At 47.9% G+C, this 15,458-nt stretch overlaps 1 protein-coding gene across 2 annotated transcripts in view; it reads left to right on the top strand.

The window, feature by feature from the left end:
- Positions 1-2,256: 2,256 nt before the first annotated feature.
- RAPGEF4 (Rap guanine nucleotide exchange factor 4) overlaps positions 2,257-15,458 on the top strand; it is a 206,971-nt gene continuing 193,769 nt past the window's right edge. Inside the window, exon 1 of one of the 2 annotated variants that reach the window (XM_048484158.1) lies at positions 2,257-2,742. In XM_048484158.1, coding sequence (XP_048340115.1) covers positions 2,678-2,742 — 65 coding nt within the window. In that variant the 5' untranslated portion in view covers positions 2,257-2,677. The remainder of the gene's footprint in view (positions 2,743-15,458) is intronic. The other variant, XM_048484159.1, reaches the window with a different exon arrangement.

The raw sequence follows: 15,458 nt of genomic DNA, 5'->3' as shown, positions 1-15,458 counted from the left end.
GAAAATTAAGACTGATTGCAGACCAATGTAATTTTTTCTTTCTTTTTCTAAATCTTTTCATCTTACCGTTGTATTGTTTTGTGAAAAAAACAACAAATATTTTTTTAAATGCAGAGGTGAGGCAGAGCATATTGCACCTGTATTACGCCAGCTGCACTGGTTGCCAGTCGAGTTCTGGATCACGCTCAAAGTATTGTTAATATAAGGCCTTGAGTGGTCTGGGACCCTCATATCTTTGAAACTGCAACTGCATCTCCCCATATCGCCCTTGGAGGACACTCCAGTCTTCTGATAGCAATTGGCTGGCGGCTCCCATGATTTGTGTATTCCATCTGAAGTAGCCGGCCTCCCATATTCATATTTGTATATTCATATTTATATATTTGTATTATCGTTGCTAGTATCGTCTGCTCTCCCTCCCCACTCCCTTCTCATTCCCTCTTAGCCAGTGATGAAGGGAGGGGAAACTTGCACCTGGGGCATGAACTGCCCACATGCCCCTCCCGCCCCACCCTGCCCCCAGCATGCTCCCCATGTGACTGCATTGGCGGTGCCCAGGGTGAGCTGCCCCAGATGTCTCCACTGCAGCTACGCCTCTGCTTTTAGTAAATAAAGAACAGAAGGCAGAAAGATTGATATTTTAGCGCTTGGGATTTATTAATTGGTGACCATCTACATTTGAATCACTTAAGAATTAACATAGAACTGTTTTAGACTTGGATTTACTTGGCAGTGTTTTAACTGAGATCATATTCGATGTTGTGTTGGTTTAAGCTCTGATTGTAAACCACCCAGAGCTCAACTTCGGCAGGAGAGTGGGCAGGGCAGGGGGCAAATTTAACAAAATAATAATAATAACTTTAATTATGGTTTACTCAGGGATATGTTTTAGGAAATGAACCTCAGTGATGTTTAGATCAAGGTCTTATGAGGACCCCATCGGGGCGTAATGCTCATTGGGCAAGGTGGGCAGCTGCCCAGGGCACCACCTTGTGGGTGGCATCAAAATGCAGGGTTCATTTTTGGGTATTTTTAGTAATTTTCCATGTTTGGCCTGCAGGGGGTGCAGTTTTTAGGCTAGCGCAGGGGTAGGGAACCTTTAATACTCAAAGAGCCCTTTGGACCCGTTTTCCACGGGAAAAGAAAACACTTGGAGCCGCAAATAATTTTTGACATTTAAAATAAAGATAACACTATATATATAGGGTTTTTTTAAACCTTTTACTCTGCTCATTCTGAGAAGCACATGGATGTGTTCCGCTTCATGGCAGTGGATTTAGCCAGCGCTTGGCATTCTCTGCCAGCCACCGGGAACGCGCCCGCCCCGCTCCAACGGGGCGGGTGAGAGGGGAAGCCTGCAGCGCGGCCCAGCCGACTGTGGGCAATTGGTGCGCCCGCCCTGCTGCCTGCAGGGTGGGCAAGGATGGGGCCGGCGGCTCAGCTCGTGGAGCCACAGTGCAAGGGCAGAAGAGCCGCATGCGGCTCTCGAGCCGCAGGTTCCCTACCCCTGGGCTAGCGGCACCAGTGGGCCCTTCTAGCTGTGATCGTATCAGGAGACTGTCTCTTATGTTGGTTCTGTTTCCTCTCGAGATTTGGTTCAGGGTGTCCAAAGTTATGGACTCCCAAAGGGGGTGCCCCATCCCCCATTGTTTCCAATGGGAGCGAATAGGAGATGGGGGCTACAATTTTGAGGGTCCATAACTTTGGCCCCCCTGAACCAAACTGCACCAAACCTGGGGGGTATCATTAGGGCAGTCTCCTTATGAGACCCTGAAAGTTTTGAAACTGTGCCTTCAAAAATCATTGTTCTGCATTGAGTTTTCTGTATTGCTGTCAATGGGGGTTGCAGGCTGGGCGGGGGGGCACATTTCTGAAGGCACAGTCTCACGGGGGGGCATCCAACTCAAGTTTTGCCCAGGGCTCCAGTTTGCCTCCTTACGCCCCTGGGCCCCATTTAAAAACAAGGAAAAGGACTCCCTTGCTGCAAAGTCGCTCCACCTGCTCAGCCCGCGATCCGCAAGCCTTGCGCATGGGCAGCGAGCTGCAGCGCAATTTATTGCATAGGTCTTGGGAGTACAAAATCCCAAGAAGGCAGGCGATCTCGCCAGGGTGGCTGTGAATCCAGGCCTCAGACTGCAAACAGAACAGATGGGCATACTTGTGTTATTTATTTCTTAATAGGTGGCGCAGACCGTTCCAAGCCCGCCCTCCAAATGCCTGAAACCGCGTGTCTGCAGGCAACGCTTCCCCCACTTCAGTTCTTGGCCGGCGAGGGCTCCTTTTCCCGGGGCGCCCCTCTTGCTCCCGAGTAGACGCAGGCACGCCGAGCCCTGGTACAGGCGGGTTATATTTAGCCTATTGTGTCCAAGGGAAATTGCGGGGCTCAGGGCAGCCTGAGCCGGGACTGGCGACTCATTGGCGGAGATTGATGAGCCAGGTGCCTCGCTCGGCCTCTCGCACGGCTGGCTGAGGAAGGAGCCTCTGCTCTCTTGGGCGCAGGAGGACGCTGTAGGCAGCAGCGCCCCCAAAGCGGGGGGAGGGGGGACAGAGGGAAAGGGAAAGGCAGGCAGAGGAAGGAAGGGAGGGCGCAGAGAAGCGCAGCCAGCCAGGCAGGCAGACACCCACCCACTCGCCCACCGCAGCAGCAGCCGCCACCGCCCGGGCGAACAAGGCAAACATGGTCGCGGCGCACACGTCCCATTCTTCCTCCTCCAGCGAGTGGATCGCCTGCTTGGATAAAAGGTATGGCACCTGCCTGCAACGGGGGGGGGGGGGGAGAGAAGGAGGGAGCTGCCTTTCCGTCGTCGTCGCCGCCCTCGATCCTGCTTCGCCTTTCCCCGCACTCTGCGATGCCTTGTAAAATTGGGAGTAATAAACGCAAGCAAGAAAAGAGGTCGAAATGCCTGCCCGGGGGGGTGGGGGGGCAGGTGGAGCCGCAAGGGCGTGTCGGGGCTGGCGTGGGTGGGTCTGTAGGTCTGAGCGGTCTGCACGCGCATCCTAACGGACCCTTTCCCACAGGGCTCTGATGCTTGTGAAATACTGCACGTGCCTGAACGGCGGGGGTGGGGAGCTGCAGGGCCCTCTCTGACCCGTCCCTCCCCCCCCCCTTACAGGGCTGCTGCTGTGAGACTTGCAGGCACTTTACTGGTTGGGATCAATAATCTGTCTAGCAAGTCACCCTCCGCAGAAATGGGGGCTCACTGTGCTTTGCAGAAATAGGGTAGTCTGTAACGTTAAATCTTGCTGTGACAATCCAATAGATTCCCCTCCCCCCCCATCAAGCTACTGTAATGCAGGATTCGACAATATTATTCATTTAGCCTTCCCATTTTTTTCTCCCTAACTGGGACCCAAAGCACTTTACACCATGGTGCTTCTTTCTTTCATTTTATCTGCACAACAACCCTACGAGTTGGATTAGACTGGGAGAGAAACTCTGCTCACACCCGTTACAGGCAAACGCATCTGTTAGCAAGAAAGAGCTACTGCGTGTTCACTTTGCAAATTAAAGTGGGGACCAGCAGGGTTTAAGTTGCTTGTGCTAAACTGTACAAACATAGAACATAATATAAGTGTTCAATGCATGCATTTGTTTAAGGCAGAATTCTCTGTATCGAGTGAAGAGGGCTAGTGACTGGCCCAAAGTCACTCGGTGAGCTTCCATGTCAAAAATGGGAATTTGAACCGGGGTCTCCCAGATCCTAATCTGATACTATAATCAGTACACAGTCCTGAAGGTTATTTCTTGGGAGGTTGAGGCAACAATAATGTAAAGTTCTGTTCCATAGCATTAGTTTGTTGACATTCGTTCCTTGTTGCTGATGTAATCCAAAAGAGTGTGCTGCTGTGGAGCAGGGAAGGCGCACAAGGATATCCAACTTGTCCCGAAGCACAGGGATGGCTAGGGGGTGTTTGGCCTGACCAACTATTTGTTTCTGTGATTCTTTGAATCCACAGTGTGCACCAGTTCTGCCGGTGTAGCCCATGGGGGAAAGTGCCTTGCATTTGCAGCTGACTTGCATTGACCCTGCAGGGTTTTCAAGTCAAGAGATGTTGCCATTGCCTGCCTCTGTACAGAGCCGAATGGGGGGGAAATGGTGTCCGGGGACAAAACCTCCACCAGGCGCCCCCCCCCCCGTGGGTCATGGAGCCCCACCCCCTAAATTTGCTAAAAAAAAGAGGTCAGCGAGCGAGCAAACAAGCGGGGGCCTCACCTTCTTGTGCGCGCTGGCGCTGCTGGAGGCACTGGTCCACACGCGCACACTGAGCCTCCATGACTCACTGGTCACGTGGGGGGGGGATTTTGCGCCCCCACGTGACCAGATGGCATGTGCTCGGGGACATTGGGTTCCCCATGTCACCGGGCAGATATGCCTCTGTGTAGCAACCCTGGACTTCCTTAGTGATCACCCATGCAAGTTCTAACCAGGCCTAACCCATCTCTAACTTCTGAGGTTTGCTGAGATCAGGCTAGCCTGGGCCACCAAGACCAAGGCCCAATATAGCATACAGGCTGCGTATCTTGGTGGTACGTTGCAACATGATGATGGGATGACTTAGCCGATCGACACAAGCATGTTGGTTTTATTTATTTACTTCATTCTCCCCAGTAGGGACTCAAACAATCTTATATTGATTTCCCCTCATCCATTTTATCCATTGCCATTATATGTTACACACTACAGTCTCTTTGTACCTAACTGCTGACCACATAGATCCACCGGTCCTCGCCATAGGTTTTTGCACAACACTACAGTCCACCCCAAAATGATGTGGTGTTTTGAGATCAGCCAATCTGTGTAACTGAGTTCTGCACAGCAGGGCAACTGTGCTCAGGGCACACGTGCGCTCTGTGCCCCTGCCACACCATGACCGCTCCGGAACCCCACGCCATGATCCCGCCAAGCCCCCACACCGGCACGTGCCCAGTACGTCGCCCCCTGTCCCCTTGGCGCTATGCCACTGCTGCACAGAATGGGTTGGCCATGAAAGACAGCCTGAAGGTGATTTTGAGTAGACTCTATTGGCCTGCTTGTTCTTGTGAGGAAGGCCTTTGCACAGTGTATCAGCTGCCCAGTTCTAACATCTGTGTTAACTGTATTTCTTCCCCTTTTGGGGGGGAGGGAGGGGGAATAGGCAATAATTTGAATTTCCATGAAAAATTCCTTGGGATTGCTAAATAACTTCTTGTATAGGTTTATATTTGCTAGAGATCCATCTTACACCTTTCACACATCCTTAGGAGAATATATCCCTGCCTCAAGATCAGTATAAACTAATCCGCACTGACAGAGTTGTACTGGTTTCTACCTAGGTTCGCCTCAGTGAATCCGTACTGCAACTGAGCTCAACATTGTTTTGTCTCAGTTCCCCCCCCTCAGAACTGCGACATCCTTGTCGCAGTTATGAACTACACTTTTCTGCCAGAACAAGGTCGATACCGCTTCGAAGCTTCGAAGTGCGGACGCATCGAAACGACACCTCATCTGTTCAACCAATCAGGAGCCGCTTTTGTGGCATGCGCAGAACGGGAGAGTCGTGGCGGGCAGAAAGCGCATGTAACTGTAAACTGTAAAAACTGTAAAAAAAAAAAGAACGCTCCCGTTTCCCGTGGTAACACAAGCTCCAATCACGATCGAGGAGCGAGACAGGCACCAAGATGATCCTGCCCACTTAGCTCGGTTCCAGGGGGCGAACTCAGTTGCTGTGGGGACAGCCTGGAATCGCCCTCCACTGAAGGGAACTGAGTCAACCTTAGCTCCCTTCTGTAGTGCGGAAAGCCCCTAAGTTGGAGAGAGAAAATCTGCAGCTCTCACCTTAGGTTTGCTCCCACCCTGAAGGTCCTTTAACAACTTCATCACCAGGAACAGTAATTGTGATTGTTCTCGGATGCTATAACAGACGGGCTAATTTGGTGTTGGACTGGGTTGTAGGTTTAGCAGAAAACACCTCGCTGCTAGTCATTGTTTCTCATTAATGCTGATTGTAAGGGTGAAAAATAGGGTAGTAAAGTACCACTTTCTTTTTAAGCACCTGAATGTTTTTTTTCTTACAGATTTTTTTATAGATGGACCAAAAAGGCCAAAAGTATGATTTCGTTCTCCCAATAATATACCTGCGCGCTAGGTGCCTTGCAGAATATCACCTTAAGCTGATCCTGTGGGTGGTACAAGGGTATCTATATTGATAAATATATCTTGTTTGTTTTTCTGGGTTTCTTTCAAAGTGCTTGATTTATGCATGATGCACGCTGTATGTACTAGAAGTTCAAAGAAAGAGAAAGTGAGAGGAAGGAAGGCAGAAGATTACAGGCCTTGAAGATTCCGACCGTGCGAACCTGAGCCCAGTCACGCTTTTGTAAACCCATCGAAGTCACTGGGTGTAGAAGAGTGTAACTCTGCTTAGGATGGCACAGTAATGGTTTTATTAGATGGCACTGGTAGCAACTGGTAACATCCTTAAGCCAGATCTATAATCATCAACTCAAAGCATGAGTGCCACATACCCCAGGCCCGTGGTGGCGAACCTTTGGCACTCCATGCTGGCAGGGGCTGATGGGAATTGTAGTCCATAACATCTGGAGTGCCAAAGGTTCGCCACCACTTCCCCAGGTTCACAATCTAGGAAACTCTCCCAGAACATATATCAGGACTATATGCAAGTTAGGGGCATGATCAGACACCGCAGAAGGGCCTTCCCCATGATGCCGTCACCCACAATTGTGAGGGGTCAGAGGCAACATAGTGGAAAGGAACAATGCTAAATAAAGCAACTCCATAGTAACCTCTGGCTATCAGCCCACAAACCCAGTCTGCCATGAGCTGGATACCATAAGTATTGCCCCCCTTTCAACCCCTCTCTGTGGGGCCACAAGCAGGCATGTGGTTGAGAACCAGTGCAGTGTAGTGGTTGGAGTAGGATCTGGGAGACCCAGGTTCAAATCCCCACAGTGCCATGGAATTCACTGGGTGCTCTGGAGTTGGTCACACTCAGTCAGCCTAAATACCTCACAGGATGGAGGTTGTGAGGATAAAATGGAGGTCAGGAGGATGTTATAAGCGCTACTTTGGGTCACCACCTGGGAAGGAAACATTGGGTATAAATAACTAAGTCGGGTCTGTAACCTTCGGCTCTCCAGATGTTCATGGACTACAATTCCAATCAGCCCCTGCCACCATGGCTAATGCCATGGTGGCAGGGGCTGATGGGAATTGTAGTCTATGAACATCTGGAGAGTCGCAGGTTGCACACCCCTGAACTAAATAAAACTCTCTTGCTGTGGTTCAGTAGAGGCTGTGGCTCCATGAGAGAGCATTTGCTTTGTATTCATGTGGCCCCACTGTAGTTCAAGTGCTTGTCAGCTAAAAGGTCTCATGTTGGGAAAGACCCTTCTCTGTCTGACCTTGGAAAGCTGCTACCAGACTAGAATATACTGAACTAGAGCAGGGGTCTGCAACCTACGGCTCTCCAGATGTTCATGAACTACAATCCCATCCCAATTGGCCATGCTGGCAGGGGCTGATGGGAATTGTAGTTCATGAACATCTGGAGAGCCACAGGTTGCAGATCCCTGAACTAGAACAACCAGTGGTATCAGAAGAGAAAGTCCAAGGGGTAACGTGTGGTTAATTTTAAGAGAATGCTGGGTGGGAGGGGATGTGACGTACCACACTTGATTGTGGTTGCCGATCTTTTTTACGTAATAACAAAATGTTGACTGTATTTATGACGCTTTCACTTCTGTTGATGGGACATGCCATTGCAGAACATCACGATGCTTCTGCTACTTAGGAGTGTCAACAACAATACCAAGTGGGAGAAGGAAACAAAAGTGTGGTTCAGATTGGGATGTGCTGTGTTTGTGGTCCATTTTCCCTGCTCTGTGTAGCAGAAAAAAGATGGCTTTATCCCCTTTGAAAAGAAGCAGGATGGGTTTGGGTCCACCTGGGAAGAGGTGAGATGATATCCCAGCCTATTCTGTGAGCACTGCCAACACCTATTGTGACTGGTGATGTGGCAGCAAAGCCCCTCTAAATGACTGAAATAATACAGTCCATCTTTGGGAAAATATTAATGAGAAACAAGCACAGTCTCAACGGATGCCTGCAGATAGCTGATGCTGTCATAGCTCTTGGCACTGGCATGAGCTTGTGGGTGTGGTGAGTAAAAGCAAGTGATGCCGGACAGCTCATCTGTACTGCACTTTGGTTTGCTAAGTGTTTCATAGTGTTCATTATGGTGGTGCTTTATCCAGAATCGTTCTCTTCCATCATGTTGCATCTTCTCCCTTCCATTTATTGGTGACAGCATCAAGGGGCAGAGCCTTTGGCAGTATCTGACCATGCCACTGTGTTACACAGAGACACAGCATAGTCTTGATACATTTTCTGGGGAAATGATTTGGATTATGGACCTGCAACTTGTAGTGTGCATGGTTAGGGTTGATCAGTGTATTTTCTGGTAGCAGCGTTGCTGTTCCATAGTAGGGGATTAAATCTATCCATTCAGATAATGCTAACTAACCAAATTCAGACATGCCATCTAAAGTACATGAATTGTACCTCTCTACTCTGCATTGGTCAGACCTCACCTAGAGTACTGTGTTCAATTTTGGGCACTGCAATCTAAGATGAATATTGACAAGCTGGAACGTGTCCAGAGGAGGTCAACCAAAATGGTAAAAGGTCTGGAATCCATACCCTATGAAGAGAGACTGGGGATGTTTAGTCTGGAGAAGCGTAGGTTAACGGGTGACACGATAGCTGTGTTTAAGTATTTGAAGGGATGCCATGTTGAAGAGGGTACAAGCTTGTTTTCTGCTGCCTCCGAGACCAAGACACAAAGTAATGGATTCAAGGTGCAGGAAAAGAGATTCCACCTGAACATTAGGAAGAACTTTCTGACTGTCAGGGCTGTTCGACAGGGGAATTAGCTGCCTTGGAGAGTGGTGGAGTCTCCTTTGGAGGTTTTTAAACAGGCTGGGTGAACATATGTTGGGAGTGCTTTGATTATGTGTTCCTACATGGCAGGGGGTTGGACTTGATGGCCCTTGTGGTCTCTTCCAACTATGATTCTATACAAAACCAGACCATTGGTCCATCAGTGGCAGTGCTATCTGCTTAGACTGGCAGCAGCTCTCCAGAGTCTCAGCTGTAGTTCTTTTACATCACTTCTTACCTGATGTCCTGCGCCCGGGGCGGGGTCCCCTCCGGGACCCCTGTTGCCAACCCACCTTCCCCTGCCCGGTTGCTGGAATCACCGGCCTCACTCCTGTTCTCCGGGGAGTGGACTAACTGAGACAGCCGTCTCAGCCACAGGATGCCCCTGCCACCCACGGGTGGGCCAGGGTCCGCAGAACACTAGGCCAGGCGAGCAGGGAAGCCTCCCTGCCAACCCCAGCCTTGGCAGTCTCTTTCTCTCTCCAGGCTTTGGGCTGTTCTCTCTGCCCGCCCCTCCTCCTCTTTCCCCCGTCCTTTCCCTCTGGCCTCTGCTCCTCTTCCTCCTCTAGGGGGTTCTCCTCCAGGACTCTCCCATGTCTGTTCTCAACTCTTTCCAGCTCTCCCCCCACGCACACGCTCCCACTCCTTCCCTCCTTCCCGTTCTTCTCCCCTTGCACGCCGGATTTCCCCCTTCTTATTCCCTCGCTCCTTAACGCGGGGGTTGAAAACCCCGCCTCTCTGCCTCTGTGTTCCCTGCCGCCGCCCCTAATTAGCCCAAGAGGGCTCAGCTGGTCCTGCTTGCCTGGCGCGGTCCTTGCCTCGCAGCTGCGGCGGCAGGGCTCTTCGTCGGCCGGCTTCCTTGCCAGCCGACCAACGTGACGTTCCTTGCCAGCTGAGCCTCTGCATGCTCCGCCGGCCAGAAGAGGAGTGGGGCGATCCCCTGAGCCGTCGGCGTGGCGGTGCGGCGGCTCTTGCCCAGCAGCCTCCCGTGCCACCGGTGAGTCGTCTGCCGGTTGTGGTCACGGGGCGGGGGCCAAGGCCGGGGAGGGGGTCGGTGCTACCCCCGCACCCGGACACCTGATCCTCTTAACTAGAGGTTCTGGGAATTGAACCTGGGACCTTCTGCATGCGAAGAGGATACTCTGCCACCAGCCATTCCTTTCCAGCCTCTGCTTTTTTCCCCTGTCAAGTCTTATCTGTCTTATGGTGGTCTCGGGAGGTTTTCAAGGCAAGAGATGTTCAGAAGTGGCTTGCCATTACTTGCCCACCCTGGTATTCCTTGGAGGCCTCCCATCCAGGATCAACCTTGCTTAGCTTCTGAAGTCTGACACGATGAGCCGCCTGGGCTCTCCAGGTCTGGGTAAAGCTAAATGCTGTGGTACCAGATTTCTGAATCAATTCCCAGTCATGTGGGAAGAATGATTTACATTACTGAAAAGCAAGCAATTAATGGACTGGATCCTTTCTAGATGATAAATGGTAGTGGTGAAAAATGCCATCGAATTATAATCAACTTATAGCAACCCACTAGGGTTTTCAAGACAACAGACATTTAGAGGTGATTTGCCATTGCCTGCCTCTTAATAACAACCCTGGACTTCCTGGGTGGTATCCCATCCAAGTACTAACCAGGGCCAACCTTGCTGTACCCACATGGAAGATCCACACGTTGTTCCAAAATATTTTGGCCATGGAGGCGGGGAGTGCTGTACAAACCAGCCCCTTCTTTACTTCCACAGAAATTATAGGCAGGATCTAAGCTACCAAATCAAATCAAATTTATCTAGCCTCATTCTCAAGCGTGATAATCTGGTGAAAGTATGCCATTGCTTCTAACATGTGACACCAGGATAAAAAAATGTAAGCACAATAGAGCCACAGTTACCCCCTTTTATGACCTTGCAGTGCAAGAAAATTAAACATGTGCATGAATGAAATTGACTTGAAAGTCAGTGGAAGATGTGGTAATTTTTGTTGTGATTGCTGTTGACTTGTGTCCTTTTTAACTTGAAATGGTTTGCTGCATTTATCTCATTCAAATTTCTGAAACTGACGGTGTGAATCCCATTTCAATGTAAATTGTGATACTAGCTGGATGGGGGTAACTTTTTCATAGGTGTGAAACTATTTTTTTCAAATTATAGGATAGTCAGTGGGTAAGCTGATTTACCATCTGGAAGCCCCTAATGAATTACCTCTAGCACTAAGCTCGCAGCTATCTGATGAACAAAATAATTACTTCTTTGTGTAGCAACCATATATACACAAGCTCTGTGTGATTAACCTGCATGTAACCTGCATATACATGGGAGCTTCTGGATTTCTGTCCTCCAGGTCTTTTCTTTATTTATTACTATACAGGTGCAAACGATACATAGTCAAAATTCTAGTCTGAGTTTACAGGCCTTGACTTATTACTATATCCAATAACCCCACTCACCATGTACTAAGTACGTGCAAATATGCAACTCAACTGGATTATTAAATTAGATAAGCAGGACCACAGTATAACACAAAGCACTGAGACCCAGTGTAGTGTAGAGGTTTGACCATTGGACTATGACCTGGGAAACCCAGGGTCAAATCTTTGCTGTGCCATGGAAGCTTGCTAAGTGATCTTGGGTCAGACACCTAGTCTCAGCCTCATCTAACTTTCAGGGTTGCTGTGAGGATAAAATGGAAGAGAGCAATGTAAGCCATTGAAGAGAAAAGTGAGATATAAATGAAGTAATAAAAAGTAAGTCAAATAATATATATGATGAGCAAAGCAATGAAAACTACCCAAAACTTCACAGGCCTTAACTGTGACTCCTTTGTGAAAGGCCTCTTATTTTAGGAATGGGAAAACATTTTAATCTTCCAGGTTGTTGATCTAAGAGTGGCAGTCCTCAAACAGAGAAGCTTCTAGTGGAGATTACAATGGGAGATTGCTGAATTTGAGTTCATTCACAAGTTCAGGCCAATGAGCTCTCTGGGGATAAATAGAAACTGGTTTCTTATATCACTATAGATGTTAATTTTCTGCCCCCAGGAATTTCCTTTCTTCTCTAAGCAAGCTGATTATAATCTGCATTGTACCTTTGCATTGTGACTTGCTTCCTTGCAACATCCCTCCCACCTCTGGACTGAGGCATAAGAGAAGAAGAAGTTTGGGTTTATATCCCCCTTTGTCTCCTGCAAGGAGACTCAAAGGGGCTTCCTTTCCCTTCCTCTCCCTACAACAAACACCCTGTGAGGTGGGTGGGGCTGAGAGTCCCGAAGAACTGTGACTAGCCCAAGGCCACCCAGCAGGCATGTGTTGGCGTGCACAAGCTAATCTGGTTCACCAGATAAGCCTCCACAGCTCAACTGTGGAATCAAACCCGGTTCTCCAGTTTAGAGTGCACCTGCTCTTAACCACTACACCACACTGGCTCTCAGGACTCAGATCTGCATTCTGACTCATGTCTGACAAAGGGATCTTGGAAAACCCATATCCCGAAAATCTTGTTGGTCTCTAAGGTACTACTGAACTTGAATTTAGTTGCTTGTACAATAAGAACATAAGAAAGAGCCTGCTGGATCAGACCAGAGTCCATCTAGTGCAGCACTCTGCTACTCGCCGTGGCCCACCAGATGCCTTTGGGAGCTCACGTGCAGGATGTGAAAGCAATGGCCTTCTGCTGCTCCCGAGCACTTGGTCTGCTAAGGCATTTGCAATCTCAAATCAAGGAGGATCAAGATTGGTAGCCATAGATCGACTTCTGCTCCATAAATCTGTTCAAGCCCTTTTTAAAGCTATCCAGGTTAGTGGCCATCGCCACCTCCTGTGGCAGCATATTATAAGAACATAAGAAAGTATCTCATGGCTCCTTGCTTCATCCTAGCCCTCAAGCCATGGCCTACGGGACCAAGTAAAGACCGCAGCTGCTGCGTAGATATTCATTTAAACTGAATCATACCCAGTATTTATAAATATACAGTCTATAAAATATGCACACAATACACACAAATAGCTCAGGCTTTGAACATATGGACATCGTCCAAAGAATTTTTCTCTCTATATGTGTATCCTTCCCAAATCCTATTTAAAGCGCACAAAACATTAAGTACAACCAGGTATTAGTTTCACTGAATGAAATGCACCGAATCTCATAAATAAGAATTCAGGTTCACAATGGCATGCAACATTTCTTTCTGCCAGATATTATTACACTGACTGAGTTTGTTATATTCCAAGATTGCTTTAATGTGCTATTTAGCTTGTGGTGATTAAATATTTCCTGGAAAAGGACACTTAAAGGGATTTGTGTGATCCGTGAAGAGCAAACTCTTTTCAGAATAATTCACTGAGGTCATAAAAACAGATAAGCTGGTTTCAGCCAAAAAAATTACTTTCCAGAATAGTACTGACTTTTGCCAGTGTGACTGTTTCAGAGAAATCCAGTGGGAGGGAGTTGGCAGAGCAGATCTGTCCCCACCTTCTCCAAGCAGTTGGTCATTGGTCTCAAAAAATGCATCTCTTGAGGAAGTCGAGAAAGCCTCACAAACAGTATATGACCTGAGGCAGTGGAGGAAGGCCATTTTATCTGACTACTCATTATTGCCCATCATTACTGCCCATATTAGAGCAAGCATGGTGTAATGATTAAGAGCAGGCACACTCTAATCTGGAGAACTGGGTTTGATTTCCCGCTCTACCACTTGAGCTGTGGCGGCTTATCTGGTGAACCAGATTAGCTTGTGCATTCCAATACATTCCAGCTGGGTTCCCTTGGGCTAGTCACAGCTTTTTGGAGCTCTCTCAGCCCCACCTACCTCACAGGGTGTTTGTTGTGAGGGGGGGAGCCACTCACAATGGCAAATCGGCACTCCATTTTTGAGCCCTGTGGTAGAGGTTATTATTATTTTTGGATTTGATATGTCAAACTATTCACTACTCTATAGCCCTTTTCAGACTTAATCATGCATACTAGGATCCCTCCAACTGCATGTCATGTGAGCACAGGATAACTGTGGTCTTCCCAATACTTACCGATACTTTAATGATACAGCTCATGCATTCAATTTGGCTCTGAACGGTATCTTCCGATACATATTGTCACTGCATTGTGTGAAAACAGGAAACATGCATATTCACTATGCATGCAGCACAAAATGATCACTGGATTTTTCAGGGTTTGTGTTCTTATATATCAAGGCTGCACACACGCAGTGGCCCACCAAGTGCCTTTGGGAGCTCACATGCAGGATGTGAAAGCAATGGCCTTGTGCTGCTCCTGCTCCTGAGCACCTGGTCTGCTAAGGCATTTGCAATCTCAGATCAAGTAGGATCAAGATTCGTAGCCATAGATCGACTTCTCCTCCATAAATCTGTCCAAGCTCTTTTTAAAGCTATCCAGGCTAGTGGCCATCACCACCTCCTGTGGCAGCATATTCCAAATACCAATTACACGTTGCATGAAAAAATGTTTCCTTTTATTAGTCCTAATTCTTCCCCCCAGCATTTTCAATGTATGCCCCCTGGTTCTAGTATTGTGAGAAAGAGAGAAAATTTTCTCTCTGTCAACATTTTATACCCCATGGATAATTTTATAGACTTCAATCATATCCCCCCTCAGACGTCTCCTCTCCAAACTAAAGAGTCCCAAACGCTGCAGTTTCTCCTCATTAGAAAGGTGCTCCAATCCCTCAATCATCCTTGTTGCCCTTCTCTGCACTTCTGTCCTATATGCCATCAGTTGGCCTGCTTAAAACATTAACTTAAACAGAATAGCCTTGAGTCTGCAAAGGTTTGTGCTGCAATATGTGTCTTTAAGTGCTGTCAGGTTCTTGTTTGCTTTGACATAAACTTAACATGACTATCCCACTGGAACCCATTAGGTTAGGCACAGTTTGTGTGCTTTCAGCTGAAATCAAATGGTGTGGTTTTTATTATACGAAGCAGTCAGAGTGCATGATGCTTTACAGAACACAAAGCGGCAAGTTCTTCCCCCAAGGTGCTAACAATCTAAAATTTGAGATAAGGAAGATGACAAACAGTGTGAAGTGAAGATGAGGGTAGTGCAAAACTGGGGAAGAATGTTGTTTGCTTCAGTGACATGTATGTGGACTTAATCCCTGAGGAGAACTAAGAAGTGTGAAAATTTTCAAGATTTTGCTGAGCTGTGCTTTATTTGGAAAACATCTACACACGCACAAAACAATTTGTGTCCCTTTAGAAGGCAGATGAAGAAGCAACTCTGCACCTTATTTAGGAAGTCATTCAAGAGCCTTGGGCCAATGCGGTAAAGGCCCTGTTCTTCACAACTAACTGACATTATTATCCCTCAGAGTAGGGCCTGATCAATGAAATTGAAGCTTGCTGACTGAGGTGGAAAAATTGTCCTGCTAATTTTATTGAGGATAGATTTATGGAAATGGACCAATAAAGCTTTTTGTGCTGTGGAGATAACATCAACTGATTTAAGAATCCCAATTAATCCTTTGTTAAAAGGACAGGGCATTTTTCTTCAGGCTGTTTATAACTTAGAGCGGTGG

Source organism: Sphaerodactylus townsendi, linkage group LG02, assembly GCF_021028975.2.
Source record: "Sphaerodactylus townsendi isolate TG3544 linkage group LG02, MPM_Stown_v2.3, whole genome shotgun sequence".
NCBI classification, from domain to species: domain Eukaryota; kingdom Metazoa; phylum Chordata; class Lepidosauria; order Squamata; family Sphaerodactylidae; genus Sphaerodactylus; species Sphaerodactylus townsendi.
This window is presented reverse-complemented; position numbering and strand designations above follow the sequence as displayed.